The 24,413-nt window shown below is 41.7% G+C and overlaps 1 protein-coding gene across 1 annotated transcript in view; it reads right to left on the minus strand.

Annotated features, from left to right (window-relative positions):
• The window catches only part of FMN2 (formin 2), a 302,966-nt gene that overhangs the window by 273,245 nt on the left and 5,308 nt on the right, over window positions 1-24,413 (minus strand). The window contains exon 2 of the mRNA XM_075862445.1: window positions 14,852-15,015. Coding sequence (XP_075718560.1) covers window positions 14,852-15,015 — 164 coding nt within the window. The remainder of the gene's footprint in view (window positions 1-14,851; window positions 15,016-24,413) is intronic.

The following is a 24,413-nucleotide window of genomic DNA, read 5'->3' on the forward strand; positions in this document are numbered from 1 at the left end:
AATCAAGTTTTTATGTTTAACATACTTTGTAAGAATTTTTGGTGATTTTTATTTTAATTTTCTATGTCATTATCTATACAAAAAAATAATAATTCTAAAATCTTGAAGTTTTCACCCTGACCTGTGAGCCTCAGAATAGACTGAAACTTCTTATTCTCTAGAGATCACTTTTTAGTAGTGTTAGGAAACGTCTGTTCCTTTAAGATCGCCATGACTACTAGTCTAGCTTCTGGGCAGCTCAGGTTTTACTTGTTGAGCCTTTCCCACTTCTCTGTCTTTCTTCATGTCAGGTGTAAGGGTGGAGTATTTACAGTGGCGGATCATCATTAGGGCGGTTTGGGCGGCTGCCCAGGGCCCAAGGCTCCCAGGGGGCCCATGGCCACCTGAACTGCACATGATCGCACGGACCCCCTCATGCCCGGTGGCTTTGCTAGCACCGGAGGCCGCACCTGTCATGAGGCGAGGTGAGCTTCTGACCGAATCCCAGCTATTAGCAGCTGTGGTCTGTGCAGCGATCTTAAAGCTCCCTATGCTGCTTTAGAAGCTCCCCCTCCAGCCATCCTTCCCTGCTCTACACACTTCTCCTCCTCCTGCTGCTGCTGTTACTAGTCGGGACGTGAGGGAGGGGGAGGGGAGACTGTCGGCAGACTCTGTGTCGGGCTGTGAGCAGGAGAAACACTGAGTGAAGGCTCCCACCCCATCAACCTGCTGAACGCCCTTCACAAATATCCTATATAAAATGTAAGTGCATGTGTGTTTGCAATGTGTACTTTATATGTGTATAATGTGCATATTCATGTGTGTTTGTGATGTGTACGTGTGTGTGTGTGTGTGTGTGTGTGTGTGTGTGTGTGTGTGTGTGTGTGTGTGTGTGTGTGTGCATGTACAGTGAAGGAAATAAGTATTTGATCCCTTGCTGATTTTGTAAGTTTGCCCACTGTCAAAGACATTAACAGTCTAGAATTTTTAGGCTAGGTTAATTTTACCAGTGAGAGATAGATTATATTTAAAAAAAACCAGAAAATCACATTGTCAAAATGATATATATTTATTTGCATTGTGCACAGAGAAATAAGTATTTGATCCCCTACCAACCATTAAGAGTTCAGCCTCCTCCAGACCAGTTACACGGTCCAAATCAACTTGGTGCCTGCATTAAAGACAGCTGTCTTAAATGGTCACCTGTATAAAAGACTCCTGTCCACAGACTCAATTAATCAGTCTGACTCTAACCTCTACAACATGGGCAAGACCAAAGAGCTTTCTAAGGATGTCAGGGACAAGATCATAGACCTGCACAAGGCTGGAATGGGCTACAAAACCATAAGTAAGACGCTGGGTGAGAAGGAGACAACTTTTGGTGCAATAGTAAGAAAGATGTGCTGCCGACACCGATAATATTTCATGCTGCATAAACGATATGATCAGCCGTAGAACGAGCGTTTGCTCTTCATTGGCTGAAAGTCGCCCTGTTTACACAGGACAATGATCAGGAACCAGTGTTCATATGAAAGCTTGTTTGCCGATAATTGGTCTGTGTAAAAGGGCCTTTAGTTACATCCTAATGTTTGCCTGAGACTTTGTTCCAAGTATGCCATTATCTTTTGAAGACTTTTCTTCCGTCCCCATATCAGTTCCAGATGTATCCTTTAACTTGTGGTTCCAACTTGGACATTATCTGTACTTATAACAGACTACCTAATTTCCTTTTTATGGAATATTTTTACATTATCAAGGGAACCGATTATATTCTGATAGACAATTGGGATACAACTTATCTACCGTAATTGCCTTATCTTTCAGCCTATATGTCTGGATTAATATCCAACATATAGTATGTGACTCGGTCTGAAGTTAAATGCTTTATGGATTGGAAAGCCATGACTTATATGATGATTTAAAGTTTAAAACCAACCGAGCAATGCTTCTCTATCTTGCACACATACTATATCTCCTTCTTTTTGACACCTTTTCCTATGTCCTCTCCCATCCTCCTTTCTTTTGCCAATGCATATTTCCTTCCCTGTTTAGACTATTAGTCATCTTAGGAAGTATAATACCCCCTAGAAGTGGTCTATTGGACAGTTTGGAATATTATTAATGGAGGTGCTACTGTAGATTAACCCCTTCCCGCCGGATCATGTACAGTAACGTCATTAAAACTGGTGTCTTACCGCATTTTCACGTTACTGTACGTGATGGAGATGAAGCTGGCTCAGGAGCTGAGCCAGCGACATCACCGCCGGGTGACAGCTGTATGTTACAGCTGTCACCCTGAGGTATCGGCCAGAACCGGAGCAAGCCTCCGATCCGACCGATTAACCCCTCACATGCTGCGTTCAATAGAGATCGCAGCATGTGATGAGTTTATAGCCACCGGCACCCCAGCAACGTGATCGCTGGGTTGCCGGTGGCTGCAAAGGCGATCGGAGGGCTAATACTTACCTCCCGGTCAGCCTGTAACAGAATCCTCCTATGCCCCGTCGTCGGCGGGGCCCAGGAGGCTTCCGGTACCTTCGGCAAGATGGCGCCGGCTCAGCTTCCGGCTCAGAAGCTGAGCCGGCATCATCAGCAGTGGGTGTCCGCTGTATGTTACAGCGGACACCCCGATCTATCGCCAGGAACCGGAGCTAGCTCGATTCCTGGCATTAACCCCTTCGATGCAGCGATCCATTGTGATCGCTGCATCCTAGAGGTTTGTAGCAAATCGGCAGCCTTGCCATGCGATGGCAAGGCTGGCGACTGTTACTATGGCAACAGGAGCCCTAACAATGGACTCCTGTCTGCCATTACGTAAGCTGATTAGGCCCCGCCCCAAGGCGGAGCCTGATTGGCTTGCTGTCAGTGAACAACTGACCGTTCCAATACATTGCACTACATAGGTAGTGCAATGTATTAGAACATCAAACAGTTGGACCTTCAAGTCCCCTACTGGGACTAAATAAAAGTGTAAAAAAAGTAAAAATAAAAGTTGTAACACATACAATAAAAGTTTCAAGTAATAAAATAAAACACAATCACCCTTTTCCCCTTTTTCAAGTCATTTATTATCGAAAAAAATAATAAAGCCATACATATTTGGTATCGCTGCGACCGTAACGACCTGAACTATAAAATATTATGTTATTTAACCAGCGCAGTGAACGCCGTAAAAAAAAACCTCAAAAACACTGCCATAATTACTGTTTTTTTGGTCACTTTGTCTTCCAAAAATTGAAATAAAAAGTGATCAAAAAGTTGCATGTATCCAAAAATGGTACCAATAAAAACTATAGCTCATCTCGCAAAAAACAAGCCCTCACACAGCTCCATCAACGAAAAAATGTAAAAGTTATGGCTCTCACAACTTGGCGACAGAAAAAATACATTCTCTTTCCAAAAGTAATTTTATTGTGCAAAAAGTTATAAAAAAGTTCTATAAATTAGGTATCGCCGGAATCGTACTGACCCGCAGAATAAAGGTCACATGTAGTTTATAACGCATGGTGAACGCTGTATAAAAAAAAACTATGGCAGGATTGCTGTTTTTTGTCAACTTGCCTCCCAAAAAAAGGATACCAAGTGATCAAAAAGTCGCATGTACCCCAATATGGTACCAATAAAAGCTACAACTTGTCCTGTAAAAAAAGAGCCCTCATACCACTACGTCTATGAAAAATTAAAATAAGTTAAGGCTCCAATAAGTCAGGAAAGAAAAATATCCAGTTGTGCAGCCCGAGGGGAACATTTCTTCTGTTTCAAAAGGCAATGTATCAAGGCACTAAAATTAGAGAACCAGGAAGGGGAGAGCCCAAACATATCTGCTGGAAGCGAGGGCACCCGTATTATACCAGGACAACACTTGCCCAGCAAAATTCCCCAAACTGCAAAGGTGCGGAGTGTGGACCAAAAGGGGGATAGGAAGGCCATTTATCAGTGCGACACCGGCCTGTGCAGAAAGGATTGAGCACAGCGTAACACACATCTATGGATCATTTTATTATTTTTTTTACCTTATTATTATACCACCTAAATATGGCCCTGATGTACTCTGCCGAGCTCACATGTGCCCCCACATTATAAACGGAAACACCAGCAATACTCAAACAAAACTATTACCAAGCAAATTCCACGCTCCAAAAGGCAAATGGCGCTCCCACCCATCTGAGCCCTACAGTGTGCCCAAACAGCAGTTTACTTGCACATATATGGCATCGCCACACCCGGGAGAAACCTTTTAACAATTTTTGGGGTGTGTCCCCAGTGGCACAAGCTGGGCACGAAATATTTGACACTGAATTGGCACATCTAGGGAAAAATTTAAATTTGTACCTTCCGCAGCACAATCATTTATGGAAAAGACACGTGGGGTGAAAATGCTCACTACACCCCTTAATAAATGCCTTGAGCGGTGCAGTTTCCAAAATGGGGTCACTTCTCAGCGGTTTCTTTTATTATTTCACATCAGAGCCTCTGCAATTGTGAACCAATACTTTATATGTCGCCAAATTAGGCCTCAATTTTACATGGTACTCTTTCACTCCTGAGCTCTGTCGAATGTCCAGGCAAAAGATTAGGGCCACATGTAGGGTGATTCTAAAACCGGGAAACACCGCATAAAAATTGAGAGCCGTCTTGTTATGGTGGCACAAGCGGGTCACCAGATATTGGCGTATCTAAGGAAAAATTCCCATTTTCACTCTCCCACATCGTGTGCACACGAATTTCTGCAAAACACCAGTGGGGTTAACATGCTCACTACACCCCTAGGTGAATACCTTGAGGGTGTTGTTTCCAAAATGGGGTCACTTCTGGGGGGGGATCCACTGTTTTGGTCCCACAGGGACTCTGCAAATGCAACATAGCGACCAGAAACCAAATGCAGCAAAATCTGTACACCAAAAGCAAATGGCACTCCTTCCCTTCTGAGCTCTGCTGTGTGCTCAAACAGCAGTTTATGACCAAGTGTGGGGTATTGCCGTACTCCAGAGAAGTTGCTTTACAAATGTTGGGGTTCCTTTTTTCCTTTACTTGTTGAGAAAATTAAAAATTTGGAGCTAAAGCTACGTCTTTTTTTAATTTTCACTGCCCAATTCTAATAAAATCTATGAAACACCTGTGGGGGCAAAATGCTCACTACACCCCTAGATGGATTCCTCAAGGGGTGTAGTTTTCTCAATGGAGTCACTTTTTTGGCGTTTTCACTGTTTTGGTCTCTTAGGGGCTTTGCAAATGCGACATGGCCTCCGCAAACCATTCCTGCTAAATTTAAGCTACAAAAGCCAAATAGCGCTCTTTCTCTTCTAAGCCCTGCCGTGTGTCCAAACAGCCATTTATTTCCACATGTGGGGTATTGTTTTACTCGGGAGAGTGCTTTTTCTCCTTTAGTCCTTGTGGAAATTTGAAAAAATTAGCTAAACCTACATTTTCTTTGAAAGAATGTAGATTTTCATTTTCATGGCCCATTTTCAATAATTTCTGCAAAAAACCTGCGGGGTCAAAATGCTCACTACACCCCTAGATGGATTCCTCAAGGGGTGTAGTTCTCTCAATGGAGTAACTTTTTTGGCGTTTTCACTATTTTGGTCCCTTAGGGGCTTTGCAAATGCGACATGGCCTCCGCAAACCATTTCTGCTAAATTTGAGCTCCAAAAGCCAAATGGCGCTCTTTCCCTTCTAAGCCCTGCCGTGGGTCCAAATAGCCATTTATTACCACATGTGGGGTATTGATTTACTCGGGAGAAATTGCTTTACAAATGTTGCGGTGCTTTTTCTCCTTTAGTCCTTGTGGAAATTAGGAAAAATTAGCTAAACCTACATTTTCTTTGAAAGAATGTCGATTTTCATTTTCACGGCCTACTTCCAATAATTTCTGCAAAAAACCTGCGGGGTCAAAATGCTCACTATACCCATAGATCATTTCCTTGAGGTGTGTAGTTTCCCAAATGGGGTCACTTTTGGTGGATTTCCACTGTTTTGGCACCGAAAGAGCCCTTCAAACCTGACATGGTGCCTAAAATATTTTCTAATAAAAAGGAGGCCCAAAATCCTCTAGGTGCTCCTTTGCTTCGGAGGCCTGTGCTTCAATCCAGTAACACGCTAGGGCCACATGTGGGATATTTCCTAAAACTGCAGAACCTGGGCAATAAATATGGAGTTGCGTTTCTCTGGTAAAAACTTCTGTGTTACAAAAAAAATAGATTAAAAAAGAATTTCTGCAAAAAAAAAATGAAATTTGTAAATTTCACCTCTACCTTGCTTTAATTCCTGTGAAACGTTTAAAGGGTTAAGAAACTTTTTAAATGCTGTTTTGAATACTTTGAGGGGTGAAGATTTAAAAATGTGGTGACTTTTTGGCGGTTTCTAATATATAAGGCCCTAAAAGCCTCTACTCAACTGAACTGGCCCCTGTAGAAATAGCATTTTGAAACTTTCTTGAAAATGTGAGAAATTGCTTCTAAAGTTCTAAGCCTTGTGACGTCATAGAAAAATAAAAGGACGTTCAAAAAAACGATGCCAATCTAAAGTAGACATGTGGGGGATGTTAATTAGCCACAATTTTGTGTGGTATAACTGCCTGTCTTACAAGCAGATACATTTACATTTAGAAAAATGCTAATTTTTGCAATTTTTCACCAAATTTTGGTGTTTTTCACTGGTAAATATTGAATTTATCGACCACATTTTTCCACTATCATAAAGTCCAATGTGTCACGAGAAAACAATCTCAGAATCGCTTTGATAGGTAAAAGCATTCCGGAGTTATTACCACATAAAGTGAAATATGTCAGATTTGAAAAAATGGGTCTGGTCCTGAAGGCCAAAATGAGCTTGGTCCTGAAGGGGTTAAGCACTTGTTTTTGTCCCTACAACAGTTTCCGTGTTTGTGTTGTAGAGGCTCGCCCTGGTCTCTTTACAGCCATGTATGTGACCTTGGTTCTCATTGAGCTATTTTTGTTCTTTCCTTATAGAAGTTATTAGTTTATACATTCCATGTTATTTACATGATCAGTGCATACTGTGTATTCATAATCTGAAATGCTTTGAAACTCTTACTAAATTGCAATCATTCTATTTTCACGGACCTAGTGTGATATTCTGTTTATACTGCTATACACGGCTGCCATTCTTCGCTTTTCTCTAAAGATATAAACTACATTTAGTCTGCCTCCAGGTGACACATACTTGATGACCCCTGAAACTACAAGTCGCCTAGACAAACACTGGGTCCAATAGAGTAGAGACACTCCTGCCAAACATTTTTCTCCAGAGAAGTGTCCCTGTTGGTATAGCAATCATCTGAGATGGGAAGCCTTACAAATAGACCCTGGAGGAAGGTATATTTTTCTTCCTATGCTATGATTAAAGGGGTTTTCTAGCCAATAAAAATGTATGGCCTATCCTCAGGATAGGCCATCAAAAGCTGATGAGTCCAGGTCCGACTCCTGGGACCCCCGCCGATCAGCTGCTTTGAAGGGGCCGCAGCGCTCCTACGAGCGCTGCGTCCCCTTCATTTCTACTTGCTCACTGTGAATCTTCGACACGCATTTTGCGGTGATTCACAGGTATTGCAGCCTTTTCTCCCATTCACTTCAATGGGAGAAAAGGCTGCAATACCTGTGAATCGCTGCTAAATGCGTGTCGACGATTCACAATGAGCAAGAAGAAATGAAGGGGAAGCAGCGCTCGTACGAGCACTGCAACCCCTTCAAAACAGCTGATCTGCAGGGGTCCCGGCAATCGGATCGTGACCCATCAGCTAGTGATGGGCCTATCCTGACGATAGGCCATCATTTTTTTATTGACTGGAAGACCCCTTTAAGTGTAGACAATTTGTGATTATGGGTGTTCATAATACGCTGCCCACCTCACTTGCTATTATATTTTATTATATTACTATTTATTTTGCAATGTCACATACAGCGCTGGTCACACTGAACTCACTTCTCCATGCTCCAGCGTTCCCTCGCTTCCCTTACGGCAATTATACCTTGTCACTAGGCGACCCGTGCGCGCCCCTGGTATCATTAATAAACACTATTTGACCCTGCAGGCAGAGGTAGCACTATATATTTTCCAGCAGAGTAAAAATAATCCTCTTAGCATTTTAAGGAGTATTTTTACCCAAGAAGGGGTACATAATTTTCTGTAATTCAGCTTAATAGTACAAAGGTATATGTGATGTTAAGGGTCAGTTCACAAAGAGTTTTCTTACAAGTTTTTTGACGCAGAGACCGCGTCGGAAAACGCGCCAAAAAGCGGTCGAAAATGCCTCCCATTGATTTCAATGGGAGGCGGAGGATTTTTTTCCCCGCGTGCGGAAAAACCGTCTCGCGTGAAAATGAAGCGACATTCCATATCTTCGGCCTTTTTATGTCTCTGACCTCCCATTGACATCAATGGGAGACAGAGAAGGCGTATTTCGCGGCGTCTTTTGCCCGCGGCGCTCAATGGCCGCAGGCAGGGAACGCAGCAAAAATGGCATGCAGGCAGATTCCAAACGGAATTTTGAGGCAGATTTTCTGCATGCAAAATACTCTGTGTGAACCCAGCCTAAAAGTTCCATATTTATAAAGGGAAACGTTGTAGCTGATAAAAATGCTCCCATGAATAAATTTTTCAAAACTAGTGTAAGGCAAAAGTGACGTTCTTTGCATCTGATTTTCAGCCGTTTTTAATGCATCAAACGTTTTCTGATGCGTTTTTTTGAGCCGTTTTTGGAGCTGTTTTTCTATTGACACAATGAAAAATAGCTCCAAAAATGTCTCTAGAAGAGACATGCGACTTCTTTTTACAGGGCGTTTTTTTTACGTGCCTTTTTCCAAACGGTCGCGTAAAAAAACACCCTGTCTGAACGAAACACGATTTTTCCCATTAAAATCAATGGGCAGATGTTTGTAGGCGTTCAGCTTCCGTTTTTTTCAAGTGGTTTTCAAGGCGTTTACGCCCAGGAAAACTCCTAAAAACACTGCGTGTGAACATGCCCTTATAAGAACTTGAATACTAGTTGTTTTTATGCCTTTTCTTCTCTTTTGAAAAATTCCAAATTGTGGGATGTTTTAAGCCACAAAATCCCCTAGAAACACCCCTAGAATGCAAATTACCATAAACATAGAAGCTGCATAACACCGCTGTAAGCCGAATCTGTTGGTCAGATGGACTGACAGCTCGGCTGACAGAGGCTCCTGTGCTCCTCTGAAACACAATCTGACCCTAGGGGAATGTAAGCACATATTCTGCAACGCCAGGAATTGAGAAATCTGTCTGAGTTGTTGAATATTTTCCCCATTGGACATTGTACAGTTTTACGCAGCAAATATTTACACTGTGGAAATACACGGCAAATATGCCACGTGTGACTGCAGCCTAATAAAAACTAATAACAGTAAAAACATAACAGAAGCCTCACAAAAGATGTACATAGAGAGTAAGCTGAAAGACAGCCCTGGATCAGCATGTACTACAAAGTAACATTCAAATGATGCTTGCAGCATGACCATTAATCAAAGGCATAAAACAAAACAAGTTCATTTAACAAAAAATGGCTATTTTAAATGTGGATATAAAAAGATTACACACCCCTCTTAAAATGCCAGGTTTTTTTTCATGTAAAAAAAAATCAGTGCGAGATGAATCATTTCAGAACTTTTTCCACCTTTAATATGACCCATAATCTGAATAATCCTGATGGATTCTGGTCTCAGCGCTAGATACAGCTGCTCTGTATACAGGATAAAAAGCAGCTGTATCTCGAAAAGTAAAAATAATTTTTAATAAAAAGTATTTAGAAAGTTGCACCAAACACACTGATAGACATTTTTATTTTTTAATAAAAACTATTTCAAAAGTGTACATAGCCTTTAAAGTTTTTCATGACCAAGGGTCATTGATGCCCATGTGTCCAGGTCAAAATTTCCATTTTTGATATGCACTTCTTTAAACGATAATATCTTTGGAACCGCTTTGAATATCACAACTATTTTTACTTTGTTTCTTTTTACAAGATTTATGAGGCTTTCATTTTCTAGATTAGCTTAATTAATTCAGTGTTTTTAATTTTTAGTATGATTTTGAGCAGACAAATCACAAAAAATTAAGGAAAAAACACTTTTTTGTCTTTTTTTATATATGTATATATATATATATATATATATATATTATTATTATTTTTTTATATGTATATATATATATATATATATAGCAAACTCCAATATACAGGTCAGCACTCCAAGTTCAGTGAAAAAATTGATCTTTTTAATCACCACATGCAACGTTTCAGCCCTGCTCAATGGGGCCTTTCTCAAGCCTTTCTTGTGCACCCTACACTGGAGGAACGGTGCTGCTTTTACTTTGCTTTTTCTATATATATATATATATATATATATATAATATATATATATATATATATATATATACACACACATACACTGTAGAGCTCTGTAACAATTAGTCCTCTTCTCTCTCCGTCACCCTGGATCGCTGTGAGGGGAGAGTGAAGGGGGCTATATACACATGACCGTGAAAAAAATGGCAGTCAAAAACGAATCAACTGTCAGTTTTTCATGGCTGTTTTGCATCAATGTGTCTCAAAATTTGAATCCATTTCCTGGCCGTCTGACCATTTTTAACCGGCATTTGCCATTCGTTTTTTATGGACGTTAAAAAAATGGATGAATTTTATTCAATAGGGCTTTTTGTTCCAACCCCCTGAAAACACCATAGTGCCCATGTAGATAGTGACGCAATACCACTGTAGATAGTGCCACATTGCCCACATAAATAGTGCCAGTGCCCATGTAGATAGTGTCCACTATAAATAGTTCCACAGTGCCCACAGATTGCCACAGTTCTCACTGTAGATAATGCCCACTTAGTGCCACACAAAGTGCCCATGTAGATAGCACCAGTGTCCCCTGTAGATAGTGCCAATATGCCACAGTACCCATGTAGATAGTGCCACACCCCCTGTATATAGCACCCCCATGTAGATAGCACCTCACTCCCTGTAAATAGTGGCACCCCCCTGTAGATAGAAACATCCCCCCCTGTATTTAGCAATATCCCCGCTGCAGATAGAAACTGAATGGCACCCCCTTCCTGTAAATAGCTCCACTGTAGCTCACTGTAGGAACGGAACCGCTCTGGCCGAAGATTCTGTGCCTACAGGAAGCCCCTCATGTCTCTGTCCATATATGGACAGTGACGTCAGGGGTTAACTCTAAAAGCGGAATCCCCTGTCCATATATGGATAGTGACACCAGGGGCTTCTCCAGTAGCGGAGTCCCCGACCAGAGGGTCGGCCGGGGATTCCGCTCCTAGAGAGAGCCACTAACGTCACTGTGCAAATGGGCAGTGACGTCAGGGGCTCTGTCTAGAAGCGGAATCCCCGGCCAGAGCGATCTGACACCGGGGATTCCGCTCCTAGAGAGAGCGGCTGACGTTATTATCCATATATGGATAGTGCTTCTAACATCAAATGCAAGTTCAGACAAGGAGGTAATAAAAGGGATTTATTGTTTTTTTTATTAAAGACTTGGCCTGATAAAGATGCTAGTCCAGTGTCGAAACGCGTAGCCTATTCAATTGCCTATTTAATCAATTATTTTATTCAAAAACCCAATAAATCCCTTTTATTAACTCATTGTCTGGACTTGCATTTGATGTTAGCAGCGCTGTACTTTGGTTCACAATTTTTCTCCTTATATGTCTCATTGAGAGGTTGTCTTTGTACCACCAGTTTGGACCTAGCTGCAGCTACATCACCCAATAACATTATTACCTGCCTACAGTAGAGTTGTGCCAACTACTCGCACAACTCCTAAAGGTGACCAAAATCTTCACCATTGTTCTTTTCCTGTATTTTCTCTTGTGATCTGCACCATGTGGCGCTGTGGTAATTTCTCGTTTTTCCTCTAGGTATATATGGATAGTGACACCAGGGGCTTCTCCAGTAGCAGACTCCCCGGCCAGAGTGTCTACCGGGGATTCCGCTCCTAGAGAGAGCCACTAATGTCACTGTGCAAATGGACAGTGAAGTCAGGGGCTCTGTCTAGAAGCGGAATCCCCGGCGAGTGCGATCTGACACAGGGGATTCCGCTCCTAGAGTCAGTTCAGGTGGTGCTATTTACAGTGGGGGGTGCGATGCTAGATGGTAACCCTCTGCTGTAGATAGCATCGCATCCCCCACTGTAAATAGCGCCACCTGAACTGAGTCTAGGAGCGGAACCCCCGGTGTCAGATCACACTGGCCGGGGATTCCGCTTCTAGACAGAGCCCCTGACATCACTACAACCCGTCCCGCAAGAAACAAGCCCTTACAATACTTTTTTGACTGAAAAATAAAAAAGTTATGGCTCTCAGAATATGGTGACACAATTTTTTTTATAGAAAAGTGATTTTATTGCGCAAACGCCACAAAACATAGAAAGAAAACTATATACATATGGTATCGCCGTAATTATATTGACCCGCAGAATAAAGTAAAATGTCATTTATAGCGCACGTAGTACACTGTAAATAAAAAAAGGAATAAAAAACATTGTCAGAATTTATGTTTTTTTGTCCCTTTGCCTGCCAAAAAATCGAATAAAAAGTGATCAAAAAATCACATATACCCTAAAATTGTACCAATTAAAACTACAGATTGTAACGTAACAAATAAGCCCTCGCACGGCTCTGGTGGAGAAAAAATAAAAAAGTTCTGGTGCTCAGAATATAGCGACAGAAATTGTGCAGGGTGTTCCAAAAGCAGATAAGATTGGGCACCATTTAGCAGTGTGACACTGGCCACACATCTATGAATTATTTACTTACCCCATTATACCCTCTTATTATGCCCTGATGTACTCTGCCCAGCTTACATATGCCCCCACATTATAAACTGAAATACCAGCAAAACCCCAAACAGAACTATTACCAAGCAAAATCTGCGCTCCAAAAGCCAAATGGCGCTCCTTCCCTTCTGAGCTCTGCCGTGGGTCCTAACAGCAGTTTATTACCACATATGGGGTATTGCCATAATCGCGAGAAATAGCTTTACGAGTTTTGGGGTGCATCTTATTCTTTATTCCTTGTAAAAATGTAAATTTTTTATATTTTTTCAGAAAAAAATTATATTTTCATTTTCACAGACAAACTCCAATAAATATAGCAAAAGACCTGTGGGGTCAAGATGCCATCTATACCCCTAGATAAATTCCTTGAGGTGTGTGGTTTCCAAAACCGTGTCACTTTTGGGGAGTTTCCACTGTTCTGGCACCACAGGACCTCTTCAAACCCGACATGGTGCCTAAAATATATTCTAAAAAAAGCCCAAAAATCCTCAAGGTGCTCCTTTGCATCTGATTAGCACATTAGGGCCACATGTGGGATATTTCTAAAAACTGCAGAATCTGGGCAATAAATATTGAGTTGTCTTTCTCTGGTAAAACCTTCTGTGTTACAGAAAAAAATGTATTACAAATGAATTTCGGCAAAAAAAATTTAATTTGTACATTTCCCCTCTACTTTGCTTTAATTCCTGTAAAACGCCTAAAGGCTTAAGAAACTTTCTGAATGCTGTTTTGAATACTTTGAGTGGTGCAGTTTTTAAAATGGGGTGATTCATGGGGTCTATCTAGTACATAAGGCCATCAAAGCCACTTCAGAACTGAACTGGTCCATGAAAAATAGCCTTTTGAAATTTTCTTGAAAATGTGAGAAATTGCTGCTAAAGTTCTAAGCCTTGTAACGTCCTATAAAAATAAAATAATGTTCAAAAAACTATGCAAATATAAATTAGACATATGGATTATGTGAAATAGTAACTTTTTTGTGTGGTATTACTATCTGTTTTACAAGCAGATACATTTAAAATTAGAAAAATCATAATTTTTGCAAATTTTCTTTAAATTCTGGTGTTTTTCACATATAACCAATGAATTTATTGACCAAGTTTTTCCACTAACATAAAGTAAAATATGTCACGAGAAAACAATCTCAGAATCGATTGGATAGGCAAAAGCATTCCAGAGTTATTACCACATAAAATGACACGTCAGATTTAAAAAAATGGGGCTGGTCCTGAAGGCCAAAATTAGCTCCGCCCTGAAAGGGTTAAGGCCTTATTCACACATCGCAGTTTTGTCAATATTTTTTGTATTTTCACGTAACCAAAGAAAGTCGCCGCCATTATTGAAAAAAAGCAACATAAAAACTTATACCGTACAATGTTTTATTTTGCCTTCCTCCTCATAGTGGGAAACAAAGCTCTAAGATTTTTCGTTCCCCCTCAAACTTCCTTTCATCTACATCCCTTGATCTCCCTTGGTTGGGAATTGACACATGCTTTTTTTAACCATATGATGTAACTATATGTAATCTCATTTTAGCCATTTATATCATATCCTGTGGATATTCCATAAATGTTTGACAGATACGGGCCTCCAACTCTGCGAGTTCCGTAATTCCTGTCCTCCTGTGCAGTGGCTTGGAAACGGCGGTCAGCGGACACCTCACCAGGTAATAGGTGTGGGTCCCACAGGATATGCCATACATATGTAAGATGGGAACACCCCTTTAAGCCTGTGTTCACATGCTACAGATGGATCACATTTTTAAGAAAAGTCATGTAAAAAAAATTGATACAACCACACCATGTCAACACTGTCTAAGGGTACGGTCCCACGCATGTGGCCAAAACCACGCTCATTAGCGGTAGTCAATGGCTGCACGATTTTGCTGGGTATTATTGAGAAAATCGTGCAGACGTTAGCCAATACATGTGGACGTCGTTTCGGCTGCATGGCGACGCCGCTATTTGGAAAGAAGAAAAGTAACTGCGGCTGACCAAAACATTTAAGTTCTGAATTAATGAAAGCATTTCATTACTTACATGGATATTGGAGGGAATCTGCTCTGCGCTTTTTGTACATTGCTCCCGAAAGCAGTCACTAAAAGGAAGAAGCAGGCTCATAGAAACAATTTCAGAGCAGAGTTTTTCTGCATCCTCAGCTGCATTCCTTTGCTGACTAAACAGTTTTTCCAGTAAAGTTTGTCCTGCATTAAACATAAAAAAATGACATAGAAATTAGTTCATGAGTTGGAAGACAGCTGCATTAATTCAAAGCAGATAAATACCAAAAAACTCCTATGGGCTGCACATTTTATTACTTTGTTTGAGTATGTGCTCACTTGTGTTTGAAAGACATGAGTTTTGTTTTGCTTTTTTTTTCTTATTAACTAAACTGGGAAGATAGCAAAAAATGAATTCGTGGGTACATACCTACCTATAGGGGGCACGCATACGGGGCAGATTTTGTTGCAGAAATTTATGCGACTGAAAATCAGTTTTATTCATCTGAATGGAACTTGCAGAAATCCATTCACCTGCTGCAGAAACAACCCCAGTCACATGAATGGAACTGACTTTCAGTTGCAGAAATAATAATAAGGGTATGTTCACACGAGGGCGTCCGTAACGGCTGAAATTACGGGGATGTTTCAGCCTGAAAACATCCCCGTATTTTCAGCCGTACCGGCATGTGCAGGCGCTTGAACGCCGCGTCAATTATGGCCGTAATTGGCGCTGCTATTCATTGGAGTGAATGAAGAACGGCTCCAATTACGGCCAAAGAAGTGACAGGTCACTTCTTTGACGAGGGCGTCAATTTACGCGCCGTCATTTGACAGCGGCGCGTAAATTTACGCCTCGTGTGAACAGACAAACGTCTGCCCATTGCTTTCAATGGGCAGATGTTTGTCAGCGCTATTGAGGCGCTATTTTCGGGCGTAATTCGGGGCAAGAACGCCCGAATTACGTCCGTAAATAGGCCGTGTGAACATACCCTAATTCTTGATAACTCTGGAAGGCGGGATTCACACAAAACATTTTAGTTTTTCGTCTAGTTTTTACTGCCGTTGTTTCGGACATTGTTTGGTTGCTGAGTTTAATTTCTAAATGCTACAAACGAAAACTGTGTGAAGGAGGCCTGAAATGTATCTCAGTTCGCACTATAAAAAAAACAAAAACAATTATGCCCCCTAGTGGCAGGCTTACCAATGGCCCATAAATTCACTGACCGTTCTTTAACCCCTTCCCGCTCCTGGACGTGCTATTAGGTCATGGTAGCTGTATCGTTCGCGCTCCATGACCTAATAGTACGTCTCGGAAGTAACGGCCATTTCGGCCGTCCTCCCGACACATACAGGAGCTGTGACGCTGCTGTCTCGTACAGCAGCTGCCGCAGCTCCTATAGCGGGGACCGATCGCTGTGTCCCCGCTGATTAACCCCTTAAAAGCCGCGTTCAATAGAGATCTTTTTAGGAGTTAAGCTACCATCGACGGCCTGCTACATGATAGCGGCCTGCGATGGTGACTATGGCAACCGGACACCAAACAATGGCGTCCGGCTATGCCATCGACGGAAGCCTAGTGGGTTCTGACAAAGTCAGGACCCACTATGCTTGCTGTCAGTGAGTAGCTGACAGCTCTAATACACTGCACTACGCATGTAGTGCAGTGTATTAGAATAGCGATCAGGGCCTCCTGCCCTCAAGTCCCCTAGTGGGACAAAGTAATAAAGTAAAAAAAGATGTGTAAAAATAAGAAAATAAAAGTTTTAAAAGTAATCAAAGTAAAAATCCCCCTTTTTCCCTTATCAGGCCTTTATTATTAATAAAAATAGATAAATAAACAAATAAACTATACATAATTGGTATTGCCGCGTCCGTAACGGCCTGAAATACAAAATTATTTCGTTATTTATCCCGCACGGTGAACGCAGTAAAAGAAAATAATAATAAGCTGTACCACAATCGCAATTGTTTGGTCAATTCACCTCCCAAAAAATTGAATAAAAAGAGATCAAAAAGTCGCATGTACCGAAAAATGGTACTGATCGAAACTACAGTTCGTTACGCAAAAAATAAGTCCTCGAACGGCTTTATTGATGGAAAAATAAAAAAGTTCTGGCTTTTAGAATATGGTAACACAAAAAGTGAATGATTTTTTACAAAACGTATTTTATTGTGCAAACGCCATAAGACATAAAAAAAACCTATAAACATCTGGTATCGCCATAATCGTATCGCCCCACAGAATAAAGTGAATATGTCATTTATAGCGCACGGTGAACGCTGTAAAAAAAATAGAATAAAAAAACAATATTAGAATTGCTGTTTTTTAGTCACCACGCCACCTAAAAATAGAATAAAAACTGATCAAAAAGTGGCATGCACCCCAAGAAAACTACAACGAATTCCTCAAGGGGTCTAGTTTACAAAATGGGGTCACTTTTGGGGGTTTCCACAAGACCTGTTCAAACCGGACATGGTGCCTAATAAAAAAGAGGCTTCAAAATCCTCTAGGTGCTCCTTTGCTTCGGAGGCCGGTGCTTCAGTCCATTACCGCACTAGGGCCACATGAGGGATATTTCTCAAAACTGCAGAATCTGGGCAATAAGCATTAAGTTGCGTTTCTCTGGTAAAACCTTTTGTGTTATAGAAAAAAATTGTATAAAAAGGATTTTCTGACAAAAATATGTAGATTTCACCTCTACTTTGCTCTAAATTCCTGTGAAACTCCTAAAGAGTTCATAAACTTTCTAAATGCCGTTGTGAATACTTTGAGGGGTCTAGTTTCTAAAATGGGGTGTTTGATGGGGGTGTCTAATATATAAGCCTTCTCAAAGCAACTTCAGAACTGAACTGGAACCTAAAAAAAAATAAAAAAAATGAGGCAATACTTCGCATCTCCTAATGAGCATTGCCTACTCCAAGACGACCCCAGTTTTGACCGTTTGTATAAACGGAGACCCCTATTAGACCGTTTCAGTGCCCGGTTTTCCCAAGCATACACCCCCGAGAATTGTATTTCTATTGATGAGTCATTGGTACATATTAAAGGGAGGCTTCAATTCCGCCAGTACCAGCCGGGTAGGAGGGCAAGGTATGGTGTGAAGATGTATAAGCTGTGCGAGAGTGCATCAGGGTATACCTACAAATTTAGGATATATGAAGGGAAGGACACCAGTGCTCAGCCCCCAGAATGCCCCCCCTTACTGGGAGTTAATGCAAAAATTGTGTGGGATTTGGTGCACCCACTGCTGGATCAGGGTTACCACCTCTACCTGGATAATTTTTATACCAGCGTCCCACTCTTCAACTGCCTCGCTTCCAGAAGTCCTGCGGCATGCGGCACTGCTAGATGAAATCTGAGAGGCCTCCCTAAGACTCTGCTTGGGCAAACACTCAGAAGTGGTGAGAGCAGGGCACAATCCAGTAGCAACATTTTGTGTGTCAGGTACAAGGACGAGAGAGCTGTCCTTGTATTGACAATACATGCCCACACCAGTACCCATGTACCTGTACGAGGTACCAGTACAGAGACCCCCAAACCAGACTGCATCCTGGACTACAATAGGTACATGGGAGGGGTGGACTTGTCAGATCAAGTCCTGAAGCCCTACAGTGCCATGCGTTGTGGTATAAGAAGCTGGCCGTGCACATCATACAGATGGCATTGTACAATACGTACGTGCTACGTCAATGTACAGGCCAGACTGGAACTTTCCTGGAATTTCAAGAGGTAATTATCAAGAACCTGATCTTTAGGGATCAAGAAGTGGGGGCACCCAGTACTTCTGGAACCGAGACCACACACATCGTACCAGGGCAACACTTTCCAGGAGAAGTTCCCCAAACTGGCAAGATAGGAAAAAGTCAAAAGAGGTACAAAGTCTGCTATAAGAGGAGGATAAGGAAGGACACAATATATCAATGTGACACGTGTCCCGAAAAACTAAGGCTCCGTATGAAAGAGTGCTTCAAAATGTATCATACATCCCTTGATTTTTAATCTACCCAGATTTACTTACCCTGATGCACTCCGCACAGCTTAACCCCCTCATCTTTCCCTTCTGAGCCCTGCCGTGTGCCCAGGCAGCTGATAACAGCCACATTGAGGGTATTGCCATACCCGTGAGAACCCACATTACAGTTTATAAGGGAAAATGTCTCCGGTCAAAATGCTCACTACACCTCTAGATGAATGCCTTAAGGGGTGTAGTTTTTAAAACAGGGTCACTTCTTGGGGGTTTCAACTGTACTGGTACCTCAGGGGCTTCTGCATACATGACTTAGCACCAGAAAAGCCAAATGGTGGTCCTTTCCTTCTGAGCCCTCCCATGGGCCCAAACGGCAGTTTATCACCACAAATTGGGCATTGCCGCACTCAGGACAAATTGGGTAACAAAATGGGGTATTTTTATTTCTTGTGAAAATAAGACATTTTCAGCCAAAACTACATATTATTGGAAAAAATTAATTTTGTTTGAATTCCCAGCCCAATTCAAATAAGTTATGTGAAAAAACTATGGGGTCAAAATCGTCACAACACCAATAAATGAATTCCTTGAGGGGTGTAGTTTCCAAAATGAGGTCACTTCTGGTGGGTTTCCATTGCTTTGATACCTCTGGGTCTCTGCAAATGCGACATGGCACCCGAAAACCAATCCAGCAAAATCTGCACTCGAAAGAACACACAGTGCTCCTTCCCTTCTGAGGCCTCCCATGGGCTCAAACGGCAGTTTATTGCCACAAATGGGGTATTGTTGCACTCAGGACAAAATGGGCAATAAAATGGAGTATTTTATTTCTTGTGAAAATAAGAAATTTTGAGCTAAAACTACATATTATTGGAAAAAAAAATGTGTTTTAAATTCCCAGCCCAATTCAAATAAGTTCTGTGAAGAAACTATGAGGTCTAAATGGTCACATTACCCATCAATTAATTCCTTGAGGGGTGTAGTTTCCAAAATGGGGTCACTTCTGGTGGGTTTCCATTGCTTTGATACCTCTGGGGCTCTGCAAATGCGACATGGCACCCAAAAAACCAATCCAGCAAAATTGCACTCCAAAGAACACACAGCGCTCCTTCCCTTCTGAGGCCACCCATGGGCCCAAACGGCAGTTTATCGCCACAAATGCGGTATTGCTGCACTCAGGAGAAATTTGGCAACAAAATGGTGTATTTTGTTCCCTGTGAAAATAAGAAATTTTTATCAAAAATGACACCTTATTGGAATTTCACAGCCCAATTCAAATGCGTGCTGTGAAAAAACCGTGGGGTTAAAAAGGTAACAACAACCATAAATGAATTCCTTGAGGGGTGTAGTTTCCGAAATGGGGTCACTTCTGGTGGGTTTCCATTGCTTTGATACCTCTGGGGTTTTGCAAATGCGACATGGCACCGAAAACCAATCCAGCAAAATCTGCACTCCAAACAACACACAGCGCTCCTTCCCTTCTGAGGCCACCCATGGGCCCAAACAGCAGTTTATCGCCACAAATGTGGTATTACTGCACTCAGGAGAAATTGGGCAACAAAATGTGGTATTTTGTTCCCTGTGAAAATAAGAAATGTTGATGAAAAATTACAGTTTATTGGAAAAAATTCATTTTTTAAATTTCTTTTGTGGGATTCCTACTGTTTTGGCACCTCAACACCTCTTCAAACCTGGCATGCTGCCTAAGTTATATTCTAATAAAAAAGAGGCCTCAAAATGTACTAGGTCCTTCTTTGCTTCTGGTGCTTGTGTTTTAGTCCACGAGCGCACTAGAGACACATGTGGGACATTTCTAAAAACTGCAGAATCTGGATAATACATATTTAGTAGTGTTTCTCTGGTAAAATCTTCTGTGTTACAGAAAAAAATTGAATACAATTGAAATTCAGCAAGAAAAAATAAATTTGCAAATTTCACCTCTACTTTGCTTTAATTTCTGTGAAATGCCTGAAGGGTTAAATAAACTTTCTAAATGCTGTTTTGAATACTTTGAGGGGGTCTAGTTTTCAAAATGGGGTGTTTTATGGGGGTTTCTAATACATAGGCCCCTCAAAGCCACTTCGGAACTGAACAGGTACCTTAAAAAAAAGGCTTTTGAAATTTTCTTACCTATATGAGAAATTGCTGTTTATGTTCTAAACCTTGTAACGTCCAGGAAAAATAAAAGAATGTTCAAAAAACGCTGCCAATCTAAAGTAGACATATGGGAAATGTGAACTAGTAACTATTTTGGGTGGTATAACTGTCTGTTTTACAAGCAGATGCATTTAAATTTAGAAAAATGCTATTTTTTACAAATTTTCTCTACATTTTGCAATTTTTCACCAATAAACACTGAATATATAGTCCAAATTTTACCACTAACATAAAGCCCAATGTGTCACGAGAAAACATTCTCAGAATCGCTTGGATAGGTTTAAGCATTCCGACGTTATTGCCACATAAAGTGAAATATGTCAGATTTGAAAAATGGGCTCTGAGCCTTAAGGCCAAAACAAGGCTGCATCCTTAAGGGGTTAAAAAAAAAAGGAACTTTTTTCCGTGTTCTTAGGCCAGGTTCACACACAGTTTTGATGCTATTTTTGTGGCAGTTTTTTGAGCCAAAGCCAGAAGCGGATCCAAAAGGAAGGAGCTGCCACAAAAACGTGTGTGTGTGCACGTGCGCGTGTGCGTGTGCGTGCGCGTGTGTGTGTGTGTGTGCTTTGTATTTGCGCTACAGACATATAATATGTAAAAAATAAAATCTTTGATTGATTTTGTTTTATCAACTTGTCTGTATAAACAAAGATGATGCCCATGATTTTTTTTAATGAGTTGTCCATAAAAAAAGAAGAGTGGCGATAAAGTGGAAAGTCTTTTAGAATCCCATTATATAAAAAAAAAAAACATTGCTAAATTATGCATAAACATGAATTCATGTAATATAGGGATACTTTAATGTTTCGGATTTATAAGCATAAGGCTGGGTTCACACGAGCATGTTACGTCCGTAATGGACGGAACGTATTTCGGCTGCAAGTCCCGGACCGAACTCAGTGCAGGGAGCCGGGCTCCTAGCATCATAGTTATTTACGACGCTAGGAGTCCCTGCCTCTCCGTGGAACTACTGTCCCGTACTGAAAACATGATTACAGCTCACCCCTACTTTAGCCCTATTGCATGTGGGATTGGTGGATTTCTCTCCGGGTGACAGAAACGTAATTTTTCATGTATTACTGTGTGCAAAAATATTACTTGCAAAATACTGGAAATCTACAACAGTGCCTAGTATGAGTGAAGTGATATTATATGTTAATAATAATTGTGTTATGGAACGCTCTGTAGCCTCTATTCAAGGGCCCTATAAACGTACTTACTTATTGGAACAGTGGACCAATTCTAACTATTTTGCTGCTCTCTTGATTTCCTCGTTCGAATATATGATCATTTTACCATACCTGGATTGGGAGTTAGTTTGTTTGTATATTTACCTTTTGTTTACTTGTAAAAATTGTGATCCTAATTCCTATTCCTATATTGGATCAATAAAATTTTGTTTATTAAAAAAACAACATGATTACAGTACGGGACAGTTGTCCTGCAGCGAGGCAGGGACTCCTACATCGTACATAACTATGATGCTAGGAGCCCGGCTCCCTGCAGTGTGTTCGGTCCGGGACTTGCGGCCAAAATACGTTCCATCCATTAAGGATGTAACATGCTTGTGTGAACCCAGCCTAAGGGTTTTGTTCACACGGGCTATTTTCGGCCGTTTTTAGGCCCATAAACGGCAGAAAAACGGCCGAAAAATCTGAACCAGAACGCCTCCAAACAACTGCCCATTGTAGAAACAAGTAAAAATAGGGAGGATTTCTCCAGCTCACCTTGTGAAAGTTGCGTGTTTTGTAATTGGTAATCCTGGCGCTAGGATCCTCGTGGTGGCACACGGAAAACTTGCTATTTTTAGGAAAGAGTGGTTGGATCCAGCGCTGGCAGAGGTAAAAGGAATCTTTTTCCAAGTTTTATTCGTTCTTGATTAAAAGAGGGTATTCAATGGCGTATATAGTATATCTTGCAATGAAAAAAATGTGAAGGTAGGTAGCCTACGCGTTTCGGATGGTGTCTCCGTCCTTATTCATGGCTTAGCATTCAGAATTTTATGTACACAGGTATACAAATTTTGTTTATTTTTTACATTCTTTTAGAGGAAAAATGGGAAAAGGGGTGTTTTGTGAACGTTTAAAATATTTTTTTTCACTACTAAAAACTTTTCTTTACACATTTTATCAGTCCCCCTAGGGGACTTGAACCAGCGATCATTAGATTGCTGGTACAATACACTGCAATAGTAATATATATCAAACGAGCGCTGCTTCCCCATCATTTCTTCTAACTCACTGTGAATCTCCCTTCAATGGGAGGAAAGGCTGCAATACCTGTGAATCGCCGCTAAATGCGTGTCGAAGATTCACAGTGAACAAGAAGAAAGGAAGAGCCCCTTCAAAACAGCTGATCTGCGGGGGTCCCAGGAGTTGGACTCCGACCCATCAGCTATTGATGGCCTATCCTGAGGATAGACTATCAATTTTTATTGCCTGGAAAACCCCTTTAAGCTCTGCCAGAGGCACAACTTAACAGAGGCAGAGTGTAGGCAGACCTAGGGGCCTTCATTAGGCCCCTGGGTTGCCATGACATCCATTGGCACTCCGCAATCGTGTCGGGTCAGGCCCGATAGGCTGTCGGAGGGGGACGCCCTCCCTTTCTAATGCCTTAGATGCCGCGGTCGCGATTGACTGCGGCATTTAAGGGGTTAAACGGCCAGAAACTGCGCGACCGCTGTTCCTGGCCATTGTTCTTGTCCGCTGTCCCTGTAATACACAGCTGACACCCACAGCGTATGGAGCAGGCTCAACGCGTGAGCTCGCTCCTTACATCACTCTCGCACCAGGACGTGCTATTACGTTCAGGTGCGCAAAGAGGTTAAATCTCATTCAATTGCCTGAAACAGTCTTGCGTTATGGATTTTCCGCTAGTACGTCTGGACGGAAAATCCGCAACAAATCCTGTACCTGTGCAGGGGGTCTAAGGCCTTGCCTTCCGCCAGAGTTGTACGTCAGGAGGATTCCCGACGTATAAGGGCACGTTCAGACATGGCGGAATTGCTGTGGAATTCCGCTGCGGAGAGTCCGCAGTGGAATTGTCTAGCGGCCGTTTTTTTCATTTCTTTCTATACATTTTTAGGAAAGTTAGTTCAGACGTTGCAGAAAATTACTTTGCGGAAATTAGGCTGTGGTGCAAATTTTTTCCCTCTGGAGCATGCACTTTCCATTGTGGAGAAGACGGAGAATTTCACTGCGGATTTCAGCCTTTGCACTGCAAAAACTAAAATCTGTGGCAAGTCCGCTGTGATATCTGCAACGTCTGAATTGCCTGTCAGGCTGGGTTCACACGAGCACATTAACGTCCGTAATGACGTTAGTCCCGGACCGAACTCAGTACAGGGAGCCGGGCTCCTAGCATCATAGTTATGTACGATGCTACAGGACAACTGTCCCGTACTGTAAGCATATTTTCAGTATGGGACAGTAGTTCCACGGAGAGGCAGGGACTCCTTGCGTCGTACTTAACTAC

The sequence above is a fragment of the Rhinoderma darwinii genome, chromosome 4 (genome assembly GCF_050947455.1).
Source record: "Rhinoderma darwinii isolate aRhiDar2 chromosome 4, aRhiDar2.hap1, whole genome shotgun sequence".
Classification (NCBI taxonomy): domain Eukaryota; kingdom Metazoa; phylum Chordata; class Amphibia; order Anura; family Rhinodermatidae; genus Rhinoderma; species Rhinoderma darwinii.